We start from the raw sequence: 20,091 nt of genomic DNA, 5'->3' as shown, positions 1-20,091 counted from the left end.
GGCTGGAGTGCAGTGGCATGATCTTGGCTTCTCTGCCTGCAGCCTCTGCCTTCTGAGATCAAATGATTCTCCTGCCTCCGCCTCCCAAGTAGCTGGGATTACAGACACACACCACCATGTCTGGCTAATTTTGGGTTTTTAGTAGATACAGGGTTTCACCATGTTGGCCAGACTGGTCTCGAACTCTTGGCCTCCCAAAGTGCTGGGATTACAGGCATGAACCACCACGCCCAGCCCTAAAAAAAAAAAAAAATTTAATAGGATGTTTTTAATGACTAATACTTCCAGCCCTATAATGATATTTATGTCAGGAAACAATAAAGCTCGAGCACAGTGGCTATTTGTGTAAACTAAATTAACTCAAACTAAATCAGTGGTTCTCAACCAAGGGCAATTTTAACCCCCAGAAGACATTTGACATTATCTGGAAACATTTTTGGTTAACACAACTTGGAGGGGTGCTGCTGGTATCTGTGGCTAATGATGCTACTTAACATCTTAAAATGAACAGGACAGCACCCCGCAACAAATAATTGTCAGTATGTCAAGGTTGAAAAACCCTGAGCTATAAATCATACACTAATCTTTTGTTAATCGGTTATAATTATTTTAACTGTTTATAGCAAGTTTGAATGTCAGCCAACTTTTGAATATAAATATTTTTAAAACTACTGTTAATCGGCACATTTTGAAATTAAGACTACTTCAAAACTCAATACTATTACTGTTTTATTACAGATGAACCCACAAGATCATTGAGTGGTCTCATCTTGAAGAATAATGTGAAAGCACACTTTCAGAACTTCCCAAATGGTGTAACAGACTTTATTAAAAGTGAATGTTTAAATAATATTGGTGACTCTTCTCCTCTGATTAGAGCCACTGTTGGTAAGTTATATTACAACAGTTTTGCTTACTTTGTTTGTAACTGGGTCATTTTTAGAGATGACAGATTATTTCCTTAGGAATTTTTATTGGTTCATGTTAAATTGTGATGGGGAAACTTTCATTGCCTTAAATGCTTTCGAAATGGTGTAATCATGGTAAAAGCTCTCTCATCCAGTGAAACCAGTGACCCTGGATAAAAGGAGAGCCTAATTAAACTTAGCTTAATCAGAGTTGGTTAAAATGGGGCATCAACAAGTGATACTAATTTGCAGACACTACTTTTTCTTGAGCGCGCAGATTGGAGTTCTGGTTTTTTGTTTTGTTTCGTTTTGTTTTTTGTGGTTTTTTTGTGGGGTGAGGGCATTTGAGGCAGAGTCTCTGTTGCCCAGGCTGGAATGCAGTGGCACAATCTTGACTCACTGCAACCTCCGCCTCCTGGATTCAAGCAATTCTCCTGCCTCAGCCTCCCGAGTAGCTGTGAATACAGGCACCCGCTACCATGCCCGGCTAATTTTTGTACTTTTTAGTAGAGACAGGGTTTCACCATGTTGGCCAGACTGGTCTGGAACTCCTGACCTCAGGTGATCCGCCTGCCTCAGCCTCCCAGAGTCCTGAGATTACAGGTCTCAGCCATGGTGCCTGGCTTGGAGTTCTTATTTTCTGCCTAGTGTAATGCGTAGGATGTAATTTCTTGTTTCACTTTTACAGGTAAAGAAATACTTTTTGATTGTTTATGAAAAACCTAAATGTATATAGGATTCTAGATTTTTACTATTTTCTCCCTTGTTTTTAAGTATTTGCCTTGTCATTAATTCAGCAGCAACATTTTAGTCTTTTCAGAGCGTTCAGCTTATTTTCAGGCGCAATACAACTTTCTGTTAGCTTATGTAATACTGAATTAACATGCTTAGTTATAGTAACTCGTATAAATCTATTTGGAAACACACACAACTGGCTGTTGGTTAACACCATATACTAACCAATGGAAGCAGTAATAAATAGCCTACTGAAGAGGAGCTTACTAATGGGCAGACTTTAGTATACCATGGGTTTAAACAGCTAACTTTTATAAGGACCTGGAAAGCGTCTGTTAATCTACCCAGGCTGGTTAAATGAAAATCAGTTAAATGAGTCAGATGCTTTCATTAAGAGTTCCTGGCTGGGCGTGGTGGCTCACACCTGTAATCACAGCACTTTGGGAGTCTGAGGCGGATGGATCACCTGAGGTCAGGAGTTCGAGACCAGCCTGACATGGTGAAACCCTGTCTCTACTAAAAATACAAAAAAATTAACCGGGTGTGGTGGCACATGCCTGTAATCCCAGCTACTTGGGAGGCTGAGGCAGGGGAATCGCTTGAACCCTGGAGGTAGAGGTTGCAGTGAGCCGAGATCACGCCATTGTTCTCCAGCCTGGGTGACAAGCGAAAATCTGTCTCAAAAAAAAAAAAAAGAAGTTCCTATTTTGTCTTGTGGGTTTGAAAAATACTCATCTCTTACTTACAAAGCATTGGCTCTATGACATCCCTCTAGATATTCTTGTATTAAACAGTGCCATCATTGACACTGATTTTAAATGATGGGTAGAGGACACTTGTGGTTTGAGAAAAAGGACTCCCTAGATTAATATACTCTTATGTACCTTAAGGCTTTACCTACTCTTGATACTGTTAAAAAGAATGGTGAGTGTGTGCCAGCCTTTTCCATTTCAGATCCAGGAGAGAAATCCCCATACATAAGTGGAATGGGATTTGGAGGGAAGGTGGGTTTCCTCTAAGAGTTGGCAACTCAGCTGAAAGGGAAGGAGAGGATTTAGAAACTAGATATGAGATTGTTTCTTCCTAAACTGTATTTCATTATAAACCTATCTTTAAGTGCCATCTGCTCCAAACTACAATACTTTGTGTCTTTGAATTTGAAAGGTTAGAAGTAATAGTACTGGGGAGAGAAGAATGGGTTTTATCTCCCAATGAGTACTTTTACCTTCCATAAGGTTTTTGAACATGTTTAGGAGCTGACTTTATCTTGGGAATTATTTAAGCACTTAGGTATCATCTGACTTATTTTAAAATGGAGATTGGTGAAATTGACTTACGTAGGTATTTTTATTTCTTGCTGTGTATTAGTAGAATACGAAAGGTCTTTCATTTTAGTTTATGTTAAGTAGATATTTAAGTATTCTAATTGTGAGGGACCATTGCAGTTTTCAGTGTAGAAACAGCTTTTATTTAGTTGCTTTACTACAGATGAAGGAGCTTCAAACATAACTGCAGTGTATTTTCAAATGACATGATGTCTGGGATTTCATAAAAGAGCAATTAGGACTGTTAAGGTGGTTGTGGGTAGAAGTATGGATGAAACAACATTGACCATGTATTAATGATTGTTGAAGCTAATTAATGGATACATTTAGTTCATTGTATTTTTCTATTTTTATGTATGTATGTGAAATTTTCTATTTAAAAAAGTCTGTAATGTTAACTAGATAAAACAGCTATGAGCTTGAAATAAGTTAGCTAAAAATTAGTTCATTTTTGTCCCTCCTCCCTTCACACACCCCTTCCACCCCTACTGTTTGATATGTATTAGTGAAGGTGGTGAAAGGTATGATTGACAGATTCTTCCCAAAGAGGGGAGAAATTATTTTGGAGGCACAGCATTAAGACTCTAAAGTATTGCCAGGTGCGGTGGCTCACGCCTGTAATCCCAGCACTTTGGGAGGCCAAGGCGCGGGCATCACAAGGTCAGAAGATTGAGACCATCCTGACTGACACGGTGATACCCCGTTTCTACTAAAAATACAAAAAATTAGCCGGGCATGGTGGCGGGCATCTGTAGTCCCAGCTACTCAGGAGGCTGAGACAGGAGAATAGCACGAACCCGGGAGGTGGAGTTTGCAGTGAGCCAAGATCACGCCACTGCTCTCCAGCCTGGGCTACAGAGCAAGACTCCGTCTCAAAAAAAAAACACACACACACTCTAAAATATTTCATAATTTTGTTGTTTTGTTTGTTTTGCTTCAGGAAAATTGATGAGTTTGTTTAAACACATTGGTGCTTTCCAACAAATCTGGGAAGGTGGTTGTTTTTTTAATCACCTAAATTGCCTAATCTTAGTTTACATGAGAAAAAGATGTAAAACACTTCCAGGAACATATTTTGTAAGTGAAATAATTTTTTGGGGTTTCTGAAAATCATTTCTAAGAATTGGCAGCAGACTCTTCATCAATTACTAACCTTCGCAGAAAATTCTTGATGTATGTATAGTCGTGCAAGTACTCCGACTCTACATTATCAGTTAATGTAGGACTCTGTTCCTCTAGACCCGAGTTTTCCAACCTCAGCACTTAACATTTTGGACTGGATAATTCTTTGTTGTTGGGCTATTTTGTGCGCTACAGGATGTTAGTCAGCACACCTGACCTCTACCCACTAGATACCAGTAGCAGCCACATACCCTGTTGTAACAACCAAAAATGTCTCCAGACCATGTCACATGTTGGGGTCAGGGAGTGCCTGACTGAGCTCCTTAAGGGCAAGGACCATGTGTTATTTTTGTATTTCTTAGCACCTATTAATAATATTTACAGTACTTAAATATCTTGATTAAAAGATTACTGATTATAAAAATAGACTTGCAGCTTTGGCTTTAAAAATTTTTATTAACCTTAACAATACATGTTGGGAATCTTACCAAGGAAGTCTGTTTGGAAGGGACCACATCTTAATGACTGTTGGGTAATTCATTAGATGAAGTAAAGATGTTTCTCTTGTTTAGAGAGTATATAGTTTGTTTGTAATTTTATTATTTCAATGAATATTCTCTTTTATGTGTTTGTACACTTACAGGTAAATTTCTGTAGGATTAATTCGTGTAAGTGGCATTATTGGGTCAAAGTGTGTTTACATTTTAAGATTTTAATAGTTGTTGCCAAGCACACTGATTTCATTCCTCTATTTGTTGTAAATACTGAGAAATATGTGTCACTTCCCACTTTTTGCAGCTATGCTAGGTATTAGATGCTTTTTCATGTGTGGGTGAGATTATGGGTCCAGGTAAGTTTGTTAGTCCATCAACATTCTTTAGTGTTCTGCTAACAGAAGTAATGAATGTGAGCAGTTCATTAGTACCAAGTTGTAGATTGGGTTTAATTGTTGTGATTTATTGCTTGTTTGTAGTCTTTTTAAAGTCATGCTTGGTTTCTTTTAGACAGATTCAGATCTTTCTCATTCTCTTAGTTCTTTTATATTTTGACTTTAGGAAAGACTAATTTGCAGGAAGGATCAGGTCTTGCTGCTTTTGGATCTTAATGGAAGGCTATTTTATTGTAAGGGCTATATCTTGAAAATGCTATCAGTACATTAATTCTTACTATATAATTTAATTTTTTTGTGTGTGAAGAGTAAATTTGCCAGGAGCTTTACTTTCTAGATTATTTTTTAGTTCTTTATCATTGGGAGTAACCTTCTCAAAACTAAAGGTAGAAAATTTATATACACAGTGACATTTGCTGTTTAGTAATAGTCATTGAGTGTTTACTAGATGCCAGGCATTTTGTATATATCCAGTTGAGTTTTCAAAATAACCCTATGAAGAGTTTCCTTTTTGCACACTCATATTTTGCAGCTTAGAATGCATATAATTTTCCTGTTGTCAGAGTTTATACTTTTCTGGCACTGAAAGATCCATAATCACTAAGCATATTATATCACTAGTATGTTTACTAAGGCAGAAAAAAATATTAACACAAAACCTTTCTGTTGTCCTTGTGTTTGTATTAACACAAAACTTTCCTTACATTTGTGTGTATTTGCATAATTCATTGACTATCACAACTCAGCTGCACAACACAGTTGAGATAATCTGTTCAGTCAGAACAACATGATCAGTGAGCCTGGGCCACCCAGCCTCCAAGATCGCCTCTCTGGCAACTCATTCTTGATCCAGTAAGTGGGAACTGTCTTAGGAGTATACTACATGAGGGAGAGTGTTGTAAGCAGTGAAACATGTAGGATTATTCTCAAGTGATGCTTATCTACTTAAGTTTTTCCTACCATGGTCCTTGTCTCTGGTTCCAGATTAAGTCAGGGAGCTATTTTTAGCCTCTTAACGTGTCTTTTATTTGAACCTAACAGACTCGTAAGTTCATCACCCAGTGTTAAGTACTGCTAACATTTTGGTATACTTTCTTTCTACTCTTTTGTATGGATAAATCAAAATTATTATTATTATTATTATTTTTTTTTTTTTGAGACAGAGTTTCACTCTTGTTACCCAGACTGGAGTGCAACGATGTGATCTCGCCTCACTGCAACCTCCACCTCCCGGTTTCAAGCGATTCTCCTGTCTCAGCCTCCTGAGTAGCTGGCATTATGGGCATGCGCCACCATGCCCGGCTAATTTTGTATTTTTAGTAGAGATGGGGTTTCTCCATGTTGATGAGGCTGGTCTCGAACTCCCAACCTCATGTGATCCACCCACCTCGGCCTCCCAAAGTGCTGAGATTACAGGCATGAACCACCATGCCCAGCCATTAGAATTAATTTTAATTGGTGGAACTATTCTTGATATTATGGCAGAAAAAGAAGTTGCAGTTTTATACTTGGTAAATTTAACTCAAAAACCCTTAAAGGGTGAAATGTTGAAAAACAGTATTAGACACAGATCTGGTTTCTGTGAGATTTTTTCCCACAAGATATGCAATGGTGATATGGGTGTCGTCGGTGAGTGTTACTGATTTTTTTTGAGACGATCTCACTCTGCCCAGGCATGAGTGTGGTCTGGTAATCATGGCTCACTGCAGCCTTGACCTCCTTGACTCAGGTGATCCTCTCACTTCAGCCTCCTGAATAGCTAGGATCACAGGTGCATATCATCATGCCCATCTGATTTTCTTGTATTTTTAGTAGAGACAGGGTTTCACTGTGTTGCCCAGCCTGGTCTGGAATTCCTGTTCTCAAGAGATCTACCCACCTAGGCCTTCTAGAATGCTGGGATTACAGGCATTAGCCACCACATCTGGCCAGATGTTATTTACATAAAATGTGTTTGTGTATACAGTTGCTCATATGGCAATACCTAACATAATGCTGTTGGATTTCCTAAAGAAGTGTGTTTTCGTTCAAGGTATTTTGATCACAACTATAGCCTCCAAGGGAGAATTGCAGAATTGGCCTGACCTCTTACCAAAACTCTGTAGCCTGTTGGATTCTGAAGATTACAATACCTGTGAGGTAAGGATATTGGTTTCATATATAATTGGGTTTTTTCTATTTTTCTTGTCATGTTATGTATTAACAGCTTTTGGGGAAAACAATTCCTCCGAAACATACAGCTTCTCAAAACTTAGAAACCTAAAGTTACCTTTGTGTTATATTACATTTGTAAATCATTTATTTTTCTATAAAAACTGTTACATTATAAACCTCTTTTACTATATTTCACACAAGGACGTATCTTGTTTTTCTGTGATAAAATTATTCTTGAATGTATACATATGTAATGAACAGTTTGTGTTAAGCTTAATCATTTAAAGATAGATTGAAATTTACCAAACTCCTGGACCATGAGTACTTTTTTAGCTTCTCTAAATTGTTTTTATGCCTCTTATTATGTGATATCTAAGGGATGCTGAACTTGTGGTTTTGTTGGGTTTTCGGTGTTTCGTTTTTTTTTTTTAAAAGACAGGATCTCACTCTGTTGCCAGGCTGGAGTGCAGTGGCACCATCATAGCTCAACCTCCTGGGCTCAAACAATTCTCCTACATCAGCCTCCCAGGTAACAGGGACTACAGGCATGTGCTACCATGCTAGACTAATTGTTTCTTTTTTTTTGGTAGAGATGGGGTCACGCTGTTGTTCAGGCTGACCCCGAACTCCTGAGCTCAAGCAATCCTCCAGCCTCAGCTTCCCAAAGTGCTGGGATTACAGGCATAAGCAGCTGCACTTCACTAAACTTGTCTTCATTTTTTTGTTTTTTTGTTTGTTTCAAACAGAGTCTCGCTCTGTTGCCTAGGCTGGAGTGCAGTGGCATAATCTCAGCTCACTGCAAGCTCTGCCTCCCAGAATCAAGTGATTCTCCCACCTCAGCCTTCCGCGTAGCTGGGATTATAGGCATGAGCCACCACGCCTGCCTAATGTTTTTGTATTTTTAGTAGAGATGGAGTTTCACCATGTTGGACAGGCTGGTCTTGAACCCCTGGCTTCAAATGATCCACCTGTCTCAGCCTCCCAAAGTGTTTGGATTACAGGTGTGAGCCTCTGTGCCAGACCGTTTTCTTAGTTTTAATCATACATTAACTGTGACCTGTGGGTGTTCTTTGCCACTGATTAGATCACTAGCATCCTTTTTGTTTGGGGAGAGAGAATGATTTCTCATGGTTAGTGGATACTGTAAATATCTCTTTCATTAGCAGGCTTCCAATTTGGGTGGAAATCTATTTCATGTGGAAACTATATTCTGTGTTTTGACTGTATAAAGCAGTGACTCCTCTACCTCTCAAAGAGCGAAGGTTGAAGGCAGGGCAGGCACAGGAATAACCTGTCAACAACCCAAAAAACCCCACAGGAATAACCTAACCTAAAAGGGAAAGAAAACCGATCGGGCATGGTGGCTCACACCTGTAATCCCGAGGCCTAAGTGGGTGGATTGCATGAGTTTGAGACCAGCCTGGGCAATGTGGTGAAAACCTATTAGAAAAAATTGGCCAGGTGTGGTGATGTGCGCCTGTGGTCCCAGCTACTCAGGAGGCTGAGGTGGGAGGATCACTTTAACCTGTGAGGTGGAGGCTGCAGTGAGGCGAGATCACACCACTGCACTCCAGCCTGGGCGACAGAGCAAGACCCTATCTCCAGAAAAAAATACACCTAACCACACATAAGGTGGTTTTAGGACATGGCAGTTTGTTGCCCGACAGGTGGATAAAGGGAAATAGAGAAGATAGAGGGGGAGTTAGCTAAGTACTGCTTAAAACCACTTTTCTTGCTCCCTGAAAGAAAAAGAAAATTTGTTCCCATATACATAAAAATGCTTTGGGGCCAGGTGTGGTGGCTCACACCTATAATCCCAGCACTTTGGGAGGCTGAGGCGGGCAGATCTTTTGAGGTCAGGAGTTTGAGAGACCAGCCTGACCAACATGGTGAAACCCCATCTCTGCTGAAACACAAAAATTAGCCAGGCATGGTGTCGAATGCCTGTAATCTCAGCTACTCGGGAGGCTGAGTCAAGAGAATCACTTGAACCCAGGAGGCAGAGATTGCAGTGGGCCGAGATTGCACCACTGCACTCCAGCCTGGGCAACAGAGCAAGAATCCATCTCAAAAAAAAAAAAAACTTTGGAAATACACTGATAAGATTACAGAAAAGCTAAGTAAGTAATCATGTGACAGTTGATTGCATTTAAATAGTGCTTTGGTGTGATGGTAGTAACATAAAAGAAGATCAGGTGAGGTGCGGTGGCTCACGCCTGTAATCCCAACACTTTGGGAGGCCCAGTCGGGCGGATCACAAGGTCAGGAGATGGAGACCATCCTGGCTAACAAGGTGAAACCCCATCTCTACTAAAAATACAAAAAATTATCCGGGCGTGGTGGTGGGCACCTGTAGTCCCAGCTTACTCAGGAGGCTGAGGCAGGAGAATGGCTTGAACCCGGGAGGCAGAGCTTGCAGTGAGCCGAGATTGTGCCACTGCGCTCCAGCCTGGACGACAGAACAAGACTCCGTCTCAAAAAAAAAAGATCAAAATTTTAAGCAAGCACTTTCCAAGAATAAAAAATTTAAGCTGCAGTAATTGTGAAATTGTTGAGCTGGTGTACTACATAGAAGTCATACTGTAAATAAACAATATTCTCATCCATCTGCACTAAAGATAGTGGTTTTCCAGATGTTGGTATGTAGTGATAGCTAAATGTTTGTTCTTATTTAAAATTTTTAATTGCCACGTGGGTAACAAGTTCGCATTTAATTTGATGTAATAGGGTTTCAGAAGTAAAGCTTTTTTAAAAAAAAAAAACCTTAATAATTAAATATGACTATTTTAGCATGACAATTAAAATCCCTGATATTTAATGCATATTAAATTGAAGACAGAAATTTAATATATTGATTAAATTTTAGACTTAAAAATATTTTCAGATTTAATATTTTTAAGATATTATAAAATCTGAAAGGATGTTGAGTAATTTCCTTAAAGGATTTTACCTTCTGTTGGACACGTTAAAACTGTACTATGGAGAATAAGCATCAAGTTGCAGCTGATGGAATTATATAATATAAACAGTAAAGTAGGTGGGTGGGTAACTAGTAGGTTACATGTTATGTGCAAAAGCTCTGGATTTTCCCCTTTAGTATTAAAATTGTTTTAGGAAAATGGTCGCCAATTTGCATTGCCTGCCCTTGCAACAGATTTTGTCACCAGTTACCCGGTGAGTACTTTTATATGTAAGTAACTTTTCTTTTTTGAGGCAGAGTTTTGCCCTCTCACCCAGACTGGAGTGCAGTGGTGCGATCTTGGCTCACTGTACCCTCTGCTTCCAGAATTCAAACGATTCTCATGCCTCAGCCTATGGAGTAGCTGGGATTACAGGCATGCATCCAGGCATGCATCACCACACCCAGCTAATTTTTTTGTTTTTAGTAGAGACAGGGTTTCACCATGTTGGCTACGCTGGTCTCAAACTGCTGACCTCAGGTGATCCACCTGCCTTGGCCTCCCAAAATGTTGGGATTACAGGCTTGAGCCACCGCACCCAGCCTAAGTAACTTTTTAATGGTATTAATATCCTCTCTGTGCTTCAAAAAGAAAAGTATTATAGTGATTACTCTTCTATGTAAATGTAGTTTTATATTTAATTTAAACAAACTGGTATTTACTTCCTGCCAACCAAAATATCCTCCACTTCTAAGTCATTTAATGCTAAAACTAAAATATACTCTTGTATTTTAACTGAGATTTTTACATACTCGATGATATAATAATTTGTTTTAAAATTGAATATTAGGGTGGGCGTGGTGGCCCACTCCTGTAATCCCAGCTCTTTGGGAGGCCAAGGCAGGCAGACCGGCTGAGGTCAGGAGTTTGAGACCAGCCTGGCCAACACGATGAAACCCCATCTCTACTGAAAATACAAAAATTAGCCAGGCACAATTGCAGGTACTTGTAATCCCAGCTACTCAGGAGGCTGAGGCAGGAGAATCACTTGAATCCAAGAGGCAGAGGTTGCAGTGATGCGAGATTGTGCCACTGCACTCCAGCCTGGGCGAAAGAGCAAGACTCCGTCTCAAAAAAAAAAAAAATTGAGCGATTAAATTTACAGATTTTATAAGGCATTTTATGTGGGCTGAGAACATTAATCCATACAAATTAGTCAGCATTCTTCAGCTTGTTTTCATATGGCTTCATTTTTAACAATTCTAATAATTTAAATATGTCTCTTACAGGGAGCATTTGGCGCCCTTCAGAAGATTTGTGAAGATTCTGCTGAGATTTTAGATAGTGATGTTTTAGATCGTCCTCTCAACATCATGATTCCCAAATTTTTACAGTTCTTCAAGCATAGTAGTCCAAAAATAAGGTACTTATATTGCCAGTACTAATTCATTAACTCTGATATAAACCTGACCATTACCTTAGTTTTCATTACCTAGTATTTTTGAGATTAGCAAAAGATATTGGATGTTCCAGAGAGGTGAACTTATGTAATTGAAATTGACTACTTCAATAACAAAACCTGTGAAATGTTGATTGTGAGGAAATTTTCGTTAAACGTGATAAAAGTTTTCTGCCTTTTACAGTAGTTAATTACATTTGTGATAGTTAACAGGCGTCTTCTAACTTCCTTTATTGAAGGCCGAGATTAGTTGTGGTTTTTTTCTTTTCAGCTTTGATTTTAGAATTGGGGCACGTGTGCAGGTTTGTTACAAAGTCCTATTGCGTGTTGCTGGGGGTTTAAAGTACAAATGAATCCATCACCTAGGTGGTAAGCATAGTACCCATTAGCTAGTTTGGCCCTCTCCCTCCCCCTTCTTTTATTCCCCAGTGTCTGTTGTTCCCATCTTTACCTCGATGTGTACCCAATGTTTAGCCCCCACTTATAAGTGAGAACATGCAGGTATTTGGCTTTCCATTATTATAACATTATAATAATGTTGTTATTTCTGGCATAGTTAACTAGATAAGAGTTCACGTTTCCACGATGTTTCCTCCTTTAACATTTTAACTAAGATAATGAAAATGTGGTAATATACGTTCTTCACATTTTGTGACTGATTCTCAGTAATTGAAAAAACAGCTGGGCCTGGTGGCTCATGCCTGTAATCCCAACACTTTGGGAGGCCCAAGTGGGTGGATTGCTTAAGCTCAGGAGTTTAAGACTAGCCTGGGCAATGTGGCGAAACCCCATCTGTACAAAAAATATAAAAATTAGCTGGGCATGGTGGCACACACCTGTGGTCCCAGCTACTTGGAGGGCCGAGGTGGGATAATTGCCTAAGCCCAGGATGATGAGTTTGCAGTGGGCTGAGATTGTGCCACTGCACTCCAGCCTGGGCAACAGAGCGAGACTTTGTCTCAAAAAAGAAAAACAGAAAAATCCAAAAACCATACTTCTGGTAATTGATACACCATTGCTGGATATTATTCATAAATATTTTTTCACGGTTTTTGTATTGTAGATGGTCATTTGATTAAAACGTTAGGTAAAGTTGAGCAATTCAGAAATATTTCACCTAAAATCACAGCACTTTGGGAGGCTGAGGCAGAAGGATTGCTTGAGGCCAGGAGTTAGAGAGATCAGACTGGGCAACATAGCAAGACCCTTTCTCTACAAAAAATAAGTTTAGAAAATTAGCTGAGTGTAGTGGGGTGTGTGCCTATAGTCCTAGCTACTCTGGAGGCTCAAGGGGGAGAATCACTTGAACCCAGGAATTCAAGGCTGCAGTGAGCCGCTGTGCTCTAGTCTGAGTGATGGAATAAGACCCTGTCTGCAAAAAAAAAAAATTCCATTCCATGAATGTTGGTTAATACCCATTTGAGATTCTGCTGTACAGAAAAAAAAAAAGCATTTTTCATTTTAATGTATATTTGGGTAAGTAACTGTCTGCTCTAAATATATACTAAATGTATTATCATCCATTCTACATTATTTAATACCTTATTAATGTAGTTTAATTGGCATTTACTATGTACTCTTAAGCGTTCTTCCCTCTCAACATAACTGTTGGATTTCAAGAATATAGAATTAGAGTATAGGAAACTACACTGTATTGCCTAGTTCTATAGGTAATGACTAAACAATTTAAAAATAAGAACCGTTTTATCAGACTTGAGGTACTCAGAATTGAATTATTATTCTCAGTTGAAGACATTCTCATCATGGCCTACCCATATTTAGCCTTTAGTTATATATTAGTTATTTTTAATAACATAAGCAGTCAGATCCACCACCTGAAACAAAATGAAGACGTTGACAACAGTCTACATCTAAACCCCAATTTCATACTTCCCTTACATTTCTTGATAATTTTATTGCATGCGTATGCAAAGGGTGTTATATATCTTAGTTTTTAGCATTATAAGAACTGCGCAGTACTGAATGTAGATATAGGCAACTTTAATGTTATGTTGTTAAGATTCATCTGTACTGAGTCACTATAGCTCATTTTGACTCCTCTGTAATACTCCATTGCATGACAATTAGCATATTTTTTAAGTGTTGCCAATCAAATAGATATTTGGTGTTTCATTGTGGTCTTGATGATACTCTTTACTATCATTAATTATGTTGAAGATCTTGTTATGTTTATTGCCTTTATCTTGTTCTTGTCTTTTGTCCTTTTTTCTACTAGGTTATTTGTACTCCATTGATTTACAGGAATTCTCATCCTTTATCAGTTATGTGTGTAGAGAATATCTTAATCCCTTTTTGTCTTTACTAAGAGTTTAAAATGTTAAGGGCTCTTTGACATTTAAGAGCTTAATATATCTGGCATTTGTGGGTGTGTGCTATGAGAGAAACATTCTGTCTTTTCCATTTAGGTAACTTTTTCTTGCTGTCACATATATTTTATAGTCCCTTTTTCCCATCAGTTTAAAATGTCACCTCTGTTACATGCTTAGTTATATATGTGTGCATAGGTCTGTTAATGGGCCCTCTATTTTATTCCATTGCTGTTTCATGATTAAAGCTTCAAATTGAATTCTGGTATGTCTTAAAGCAAAAATTGGAGCGTTTGAGGCTTTTTTCTTTTTTTTAACAAATTGTAGTTACTTAAAATTTAGGCTGGGTGTGGTGGATCACCTGAGGTCAGGAGGTTAAGACTAGCCTGGCCAACATGGTGAAACCCTGTTTCTACTAAAAATACAAAAAAATTAGCTGGACATGGTGGCAGGCACCTGTAATTGTAGCTACTCAGGAGGCTGAGGCAGGAGAATCACTTGAACCCGGGAGGCGGAGGTTGCAGTGAGCCAAGATCGCGCCATTGCAACTCCAGCATGGGCAACAAGAGCAGAATTCCATCCCAAAATAAAAAAAGTTTATGACATATTGCAGTGAATTTCTACACAGCAAGGAAAGAGTTGTACAAACAGCTCAAACTATATAAAGATAATTTTTCCATATTTTTATTGTGTTCTGGGTTATCTCAACTTGAAAAAAATTTTGTTTGACGTTACTTCTATTTACAAGTTAAATTTACATTCTGTCCCAAAATGGAATGAAAATAAGGCCTACAGTTTTACAACATATAAATTTGGCAGAACTTTTAAAATAATCATAAACGGCAGGGCATAGTGACTCACACCTGTAATCCCAGCACTTTGGGAGGCCGAGGCCAGTGGATCACCTGAGGTTAAGAGTTTGAGACCTGCCTGGCCAACGTAGCAAAATGCTACCTCTATTAAAAATACAAAAGTTAGCCTGGCATGGTGGCATACACCTGTAATCCCAGTTACTTGGGAGGCTGAGGCAGGAGAATCACTTGAACCCAGGAAGCAGAGGTTGCAGTGAGCTGACATTGCGCCACTGCACTCCCTCCTGGGTGACAGAGTGAGACTCAGTCTCAAAAATAAATAAATAAAAACAACTTCTTTAAAGAGTTTTACCTTACAAAAGTATGTGTTGAAGGAAGGCTAAAAATCAGAATTTGACCTGAAATATGTAGACTTTTGGGATGAGAAATTAGAATTGAAAATATACATGATTTAGCAGAATTACTCGGAGCTTACTAAATATCTCAGTTGCTTCTAGGGGAAATATTTTCTTATAATCTATAAGGAAGAGATCATATTGGAAAAAAAATTCATTCTTCACAAACATGCCATTTATATGGTATCAGATCTAATTAACAAGTTGGTATTGATTATGAATACGTGACGTGAGTAATTATTCTGCCTTTGTTACTGCCTTTGATCACCAGAAATCAATACAAGGAAGTTTTATTTTTATATACACAGATATCCATAGCATTCCAAGTTTGTTATCTGTATTTCTGGCCTACATCTGATCTTTTATTGGGAAATGATATTTAGAGCTTACAGTAGACAGTAGGAATGCCTTTTCTCTTCCTTACACATTCTAGAATTGTCAAGTTTTATGAAAAATCTTGTTGGAATTTACATTGGAATAACATTAAATCTATAGATCAATTTAGGAGAAATAGTCATTTTCACAATACTAATTGCTGCTGCTGCTTTTTTTTTTTTTTTTTTGAGACGGAGTTTTGCTCTTGTCTCCCAGACTGGGGTGCAATGGCATGATCCCTGCTCACTGCAACCTCCACCTCTCGGGTTCGAGCGATTCTCCTGCCTCAGTCTCCCAAGTAGCTGGGATTACAGGCACATGCCATCACTCCCAGCTAATTTTTTTTATTTTTAGTAGAAATGGGTTTTCATCATGTTGGCCAGCCTGGTCTCGAGCTCCTGACCTCAGGTGATCCGCCTACCTTGGCCTCGCAGAGTGCTGGGATTACAGGCGTGAGCCACTATGCCCGGCAATTGCTTGTTTTTAATAAAGTTTTATACTTTTCTTTTTAGAGGCCTTGAGCGTATTATATTAAATGTATTCCCAGGCACTTGGTCTTCTAATACTATAGTAAATGGTAGCATTTAAGTTACATTTTCTAGTTTTTTTCTTCATTGCTGATGTACAGAAACTATATTAAACTTCTAAAGAAAGCATATCAAACTGTTACTTTTAATTTAAAATGTAAATCCTAACTGTTCCCAAGTTTCTGAAAATTATTTGGGGAAGCTAGTAGTAGGTGCCTCTGGAGGCTGGGGATAGTATAAATTTCTGCCTTTTAAATTTAGCCTCACATGCACACACAAAAAAATGCAAGTTAAAAGGGCCTTAATTTAAAGGCCCTGTAAAAGACTTTATTGTATTTTTTTTCCATTTGTTTAATATGCCAAGTACTTAACATATATATTAGCTCATTTAGTTTAATCCCCCCAACAAATGGATGAATTGTAGGTGGTGGTGGTGGTTGTTTTTGAGACAGAGTTTTTTTTGTTTGTTTGTTTGTTTTTTGAGACTGAGTCTCACTCCATCGCCCAGGCTGGAGTGCAGTGGCCCGATCTTGGCTCACTGCAACCTCCGCCACCCACGTTCAAGAGATTCTCCTGCCTCCTACCTCAGCCTCCCAAGTAGCTGGGATTATAGGCATGCACCACCAGGCCCGGCTAATGTTTGTATTTTTAGTAGAGGCAGGGCTTCACCATTGCCAGGCTGGTCTCGAACTCCTGACCTCAAGTGATCCACCTGCCTTGGCCTCCCAAATTGCTAGGATTACAGGCGTGAGCCACTGCGCCCAGCCAGTGGTAGTTTTATAGAATGAAAAAAAAAAACAGACTTTAAAGCATGAGCAGCTTACCCTGTGCTGCACATTTAAGTGGTTGAGCTCCCCATAGTATGCTTTTTTCACTTAATGTTACCTTAGTAAATGTTTATGTGCTTTGCTGTAACTGCAGAACCAAAAATCAACTGTGTTTTTGGCACAGTGGTTGAGACAAAGGTTCTCCTGAGGTTATATTTCAGAAGAGGAGACAGGAGAGATAATGAATAAGTAATATAATTTCAGACAGTGATAAGTACGATGGAAAAATAATGAGATCAGGGATAGACAGTGATTCAGAGATACTTTATATAAATGGTTCTCTGTAAAGGAAACATTTGTACAGACTGAACAAAGTAAGGAAGTGAGTCTGTGAAAGATGGTGAAGAATGTTTAAGGCAGAACAGCAAGTGAGAAGGCTCTGGAATTAGGAATCAGCTTTTTAGAGTGACAGAAGAAAGAAACTTTGGGCTGTAGCAGCATGATGGGAATTGAAGTTAGGGAGTAAGGGAGGAGCCACAGTATAAAGGAATATCTAGGCAAGTGGTCAGCAAACTGTGTCCCATGGAGCCAAATTTAGCCCATGACCTGCAAGGTAAGGATGATTTTTTAATTTAAGAGGTTGCAATTAAGAGGGAAAAAAATGACAAAGGTGTTCATGTGGCACATGAAGCTTAAAATATTTACTGTTTGACCTTTTGTAGAAAAAGTAGATTAAGTTTTATTGCAGCAATCTGAATGAGAGTGTAGTGTGGTCTGTGTGTGTCAAACAGGCTGTAGTGGGGTTTGGCACAGTGGAAGTTGGGAAACCAGTTAGAGCCTATTTCACTAACTCTGGTAAGAGATCAGAGATCATGGCTTGGATGAGAGAAATGAAAGCAGTGAGAAATGATTGAATTAAGAGTAAATTTTTAAAGGTGGTGCCAATAAGAACTGCTGAGCAATTGAATTGCATATGCCAGAACACATGGACTATTCTCCATTTTTACTTTCAAAACGAATGTTTACCTATCATTTTTAAATCTGTAGGTATCTAAAAAACAACTATGCCCCTCACTCAACCTCCACTCTTTAGGGGTATGCCCTATTAAAAATTTGCACATGTCCTTTCTAACATTTTTCAGTTGCTTAGAAATACATGGTGCCCTGCAACTTGCATTTTGCACTTAATATATCATTCAAATTCTTTCTTTGTTGATACAGAAGTTTGACTTATTATTTTTAGTGGGTATATTGATAGACATATACCGTAATACTTTTATGGAGGAATGTTTTTGCCAATTTTCTGTAGATAGAACAAAGTTACAATGAGCATATGTTAAATTTTAAACTTTGTTTCTAGGTCTCACGCTGTTGCATGTGTCAATCAGTTTATCATCAGTAGGACTCAAGCTCTAATGTTGCACATTGATTCTTTTATTGAGGTAAGACTTGTTCTTGTCTCCCTCCCCCCAGCCCCCAACTTTTTTTTTTAAGATTAGGTGATACTAACTGCATGTAGTTTTGCTTTAAAACAAAATAATCACTTATAATTCTAAAGTCAATATTTAATTAAATGATTTCTGATAGTATTAAAACTGGATATGGGATAGATTGTAATTTTTGTTAGCTGAGAAAGCACTTCTTTTACTAATTTTTCTACTTGTATCATTATACAAACACTGATTTTGGTGGCAGGGGGTGTTTAGTATGTTGACTACTTTAAAAATTTTTCCTTCAATATACTGTTCACATTGCATATGGAAACCAGGTCCCTCAGCTCATGCAGTTTTTGAAATGTGAAAAATTGGTGAGGTTAGATTAAGTTGATTGGTAGAATCTGAAGGCACAGACTACAAGGACAGTATTTTCCATTGGTTTCCGTTGTAAAATTAGAGGCATCAGGAAAAATAGACTCTTAAAGGCATTTTGAACTTTCCAATAAAAGCGGAAAGAAACGAGCATAATTTTCTGGCCAGGAACCATGAGCACCACAATTTCTTTTCAAAATCTCTGCTACTTGATAACAATTAAAAGGATTGTTAAGGTTCCTTAAGCACTTTCACTTTTATTTTCATGAAATGGAATTTTAAAAGTCCCTTAGAAGTCAGACTGCAGATATTACTGTTGGGAAATTATAAGGAAGAGTCGGCAGAGGGGAGAGGTCACGTTACTTTTTTTCTTGTCACTTAAGTTGACCAGCTTCTTTCTGAGCATCTTTTACCAATAGACTAAGAGTAGTAGCCATAAAAATCCTTTAACCATTTACAAGTTAAAACCAAAATGTGTCTTAAATAGTTCTGCTGACTTACTACCTACTGTGGTACAGATGCCGTGCTTGATACTAGGGATACTTAAACTTTATGCCTATAAGGTGTTTTCTTTCAGTCTAATCTAGTCTAGTCTAGGGGTAATATAATGTAGTGGGTAATACTAGAGGTCTGGAGTAGACTATTGGTGTTCAGATCCCAGCTTCTCAGTTTAGTAGCTTTGTAACCTTAGATACTTTATTTAACTGATGTTTTCTTTATATCATCTGTAAAATGAGTCAATAATTGACCTACCTTGTTGGATTGTTATACACCTAGTTGATAAAAGTAAATTGGAACAGTGCTTGCCACAGAGTAAGCAAGTACTTCATGTTAGCTATTAAAGTATTAATAGTGGTATTTCTGTTGTAATTATCATGGTGTTTCCTTTTGTATTACTCTTTCACAGTTTAATAAAGGGGACAGTGATAGACTTACAAGCACCTTATAAGGAAATATAATCTAAAATAAATGAAATTGAATTCTCTCTGAAAATAAAAATTTCATAGGACTGTACTCAGCAAGTGAGGCAGAAACGTTTTCTAACATTTTAAAATATTTCGCTTTACTATTAAATAATATGTTAATATTTGTTTACTACTTGATAGTCCTACAGAATTTAGCCAATTCTCCACCCTACAAAAACAGTAAACCTCTGGAGGAAGTGCCTCTAACATATAGTAGGCCCTCAATAGCAATTTGCCAAGTGAATAAGTAAACTAATTTTCTTCACTTGCCATTGTTTCCATGGTATCAAATCTGCTAAGTCTAATGTATTGATGAAAAGTTTGTTGGTTACCAGTACATGGCTATAATGTGTGACCTTGGCAAAGCTGGGTATTCATTGACAGTAGTAACAAAAGTGACAAATGCAAGATGATGGCATTGGATATCTCCACCACCAACCCAGTTGCTGTTCTCTAGAGTAAATTAATGAAATCTTTTAATAAAATTTAATGGAGGACGCACTGTTAATGGCAATGCCTGCTGGGAAAACAGTGCTCTTCTCTATGTAAAACACATGATTAAAACAGGAACTCCCTAGTTTTGAGAGGGTCAAATGTGGAAGCAGGACTTGGGTAAATCAACA

At 38.2% G+C, this 20,091-nt stretch overlaps 1 protein-coding gene across 5 annotated transcripts in view; it reads left to right on the top strand.

Annotated features, from left to right (window-relative positions):
- The window catches only part of TNPO1 (transportin 1), a 97,399-nt gene that overhangs the window by 38,687 nt on the left and 38,621 nt on the right, over positions 1-20,091 (top strand). For 4 of the 5 annotated variants that reach the window (XM_023207960.1, XM_023207957.1, XM_023207958.1 and 1 more), the window contains exons 4-7: positions 739-888; positions 7,012-7,118; positions 11,323-11,456; positions 18,056-18,137. In XM_023207960.1, the coding sequence (XP_023063728.1) occupies positions 739-888; positions 7,012-7,118; positions 11,323-11,456; positions 18,056-18,137 (473 nt within the window). Of the gene's footprint in view, positions 1-738; positions 889-7,011; positions 7,119-11,322; positions 11,479-18,055; positions 18,138-20,091 lie in introns of those variants that run through there. The other variant, XM_026454553.1, reaches the window with a different exon arrangement.

This window comes from Piliocolobus tephrosceles, chromosome 4, assembly GCF_002776525.5.
Source record: "Piliocolobus tephrosceles isolate RC106 chromosome 4, ASM277652v3, whole genome shotgun sequence".
NCBI classification, from domain to species: domain Eukaryota; kingdom Metazoa; phylum Chordata; class Mammalia; order Primates; family Cercopithecidae; genus Piliocolobus; species Piliocolobus tephrosceles.
Note: the sequence above shows the minus strand (reverse complement) of the source record. Positions and strands in the feature narration are given on the sequence as shown.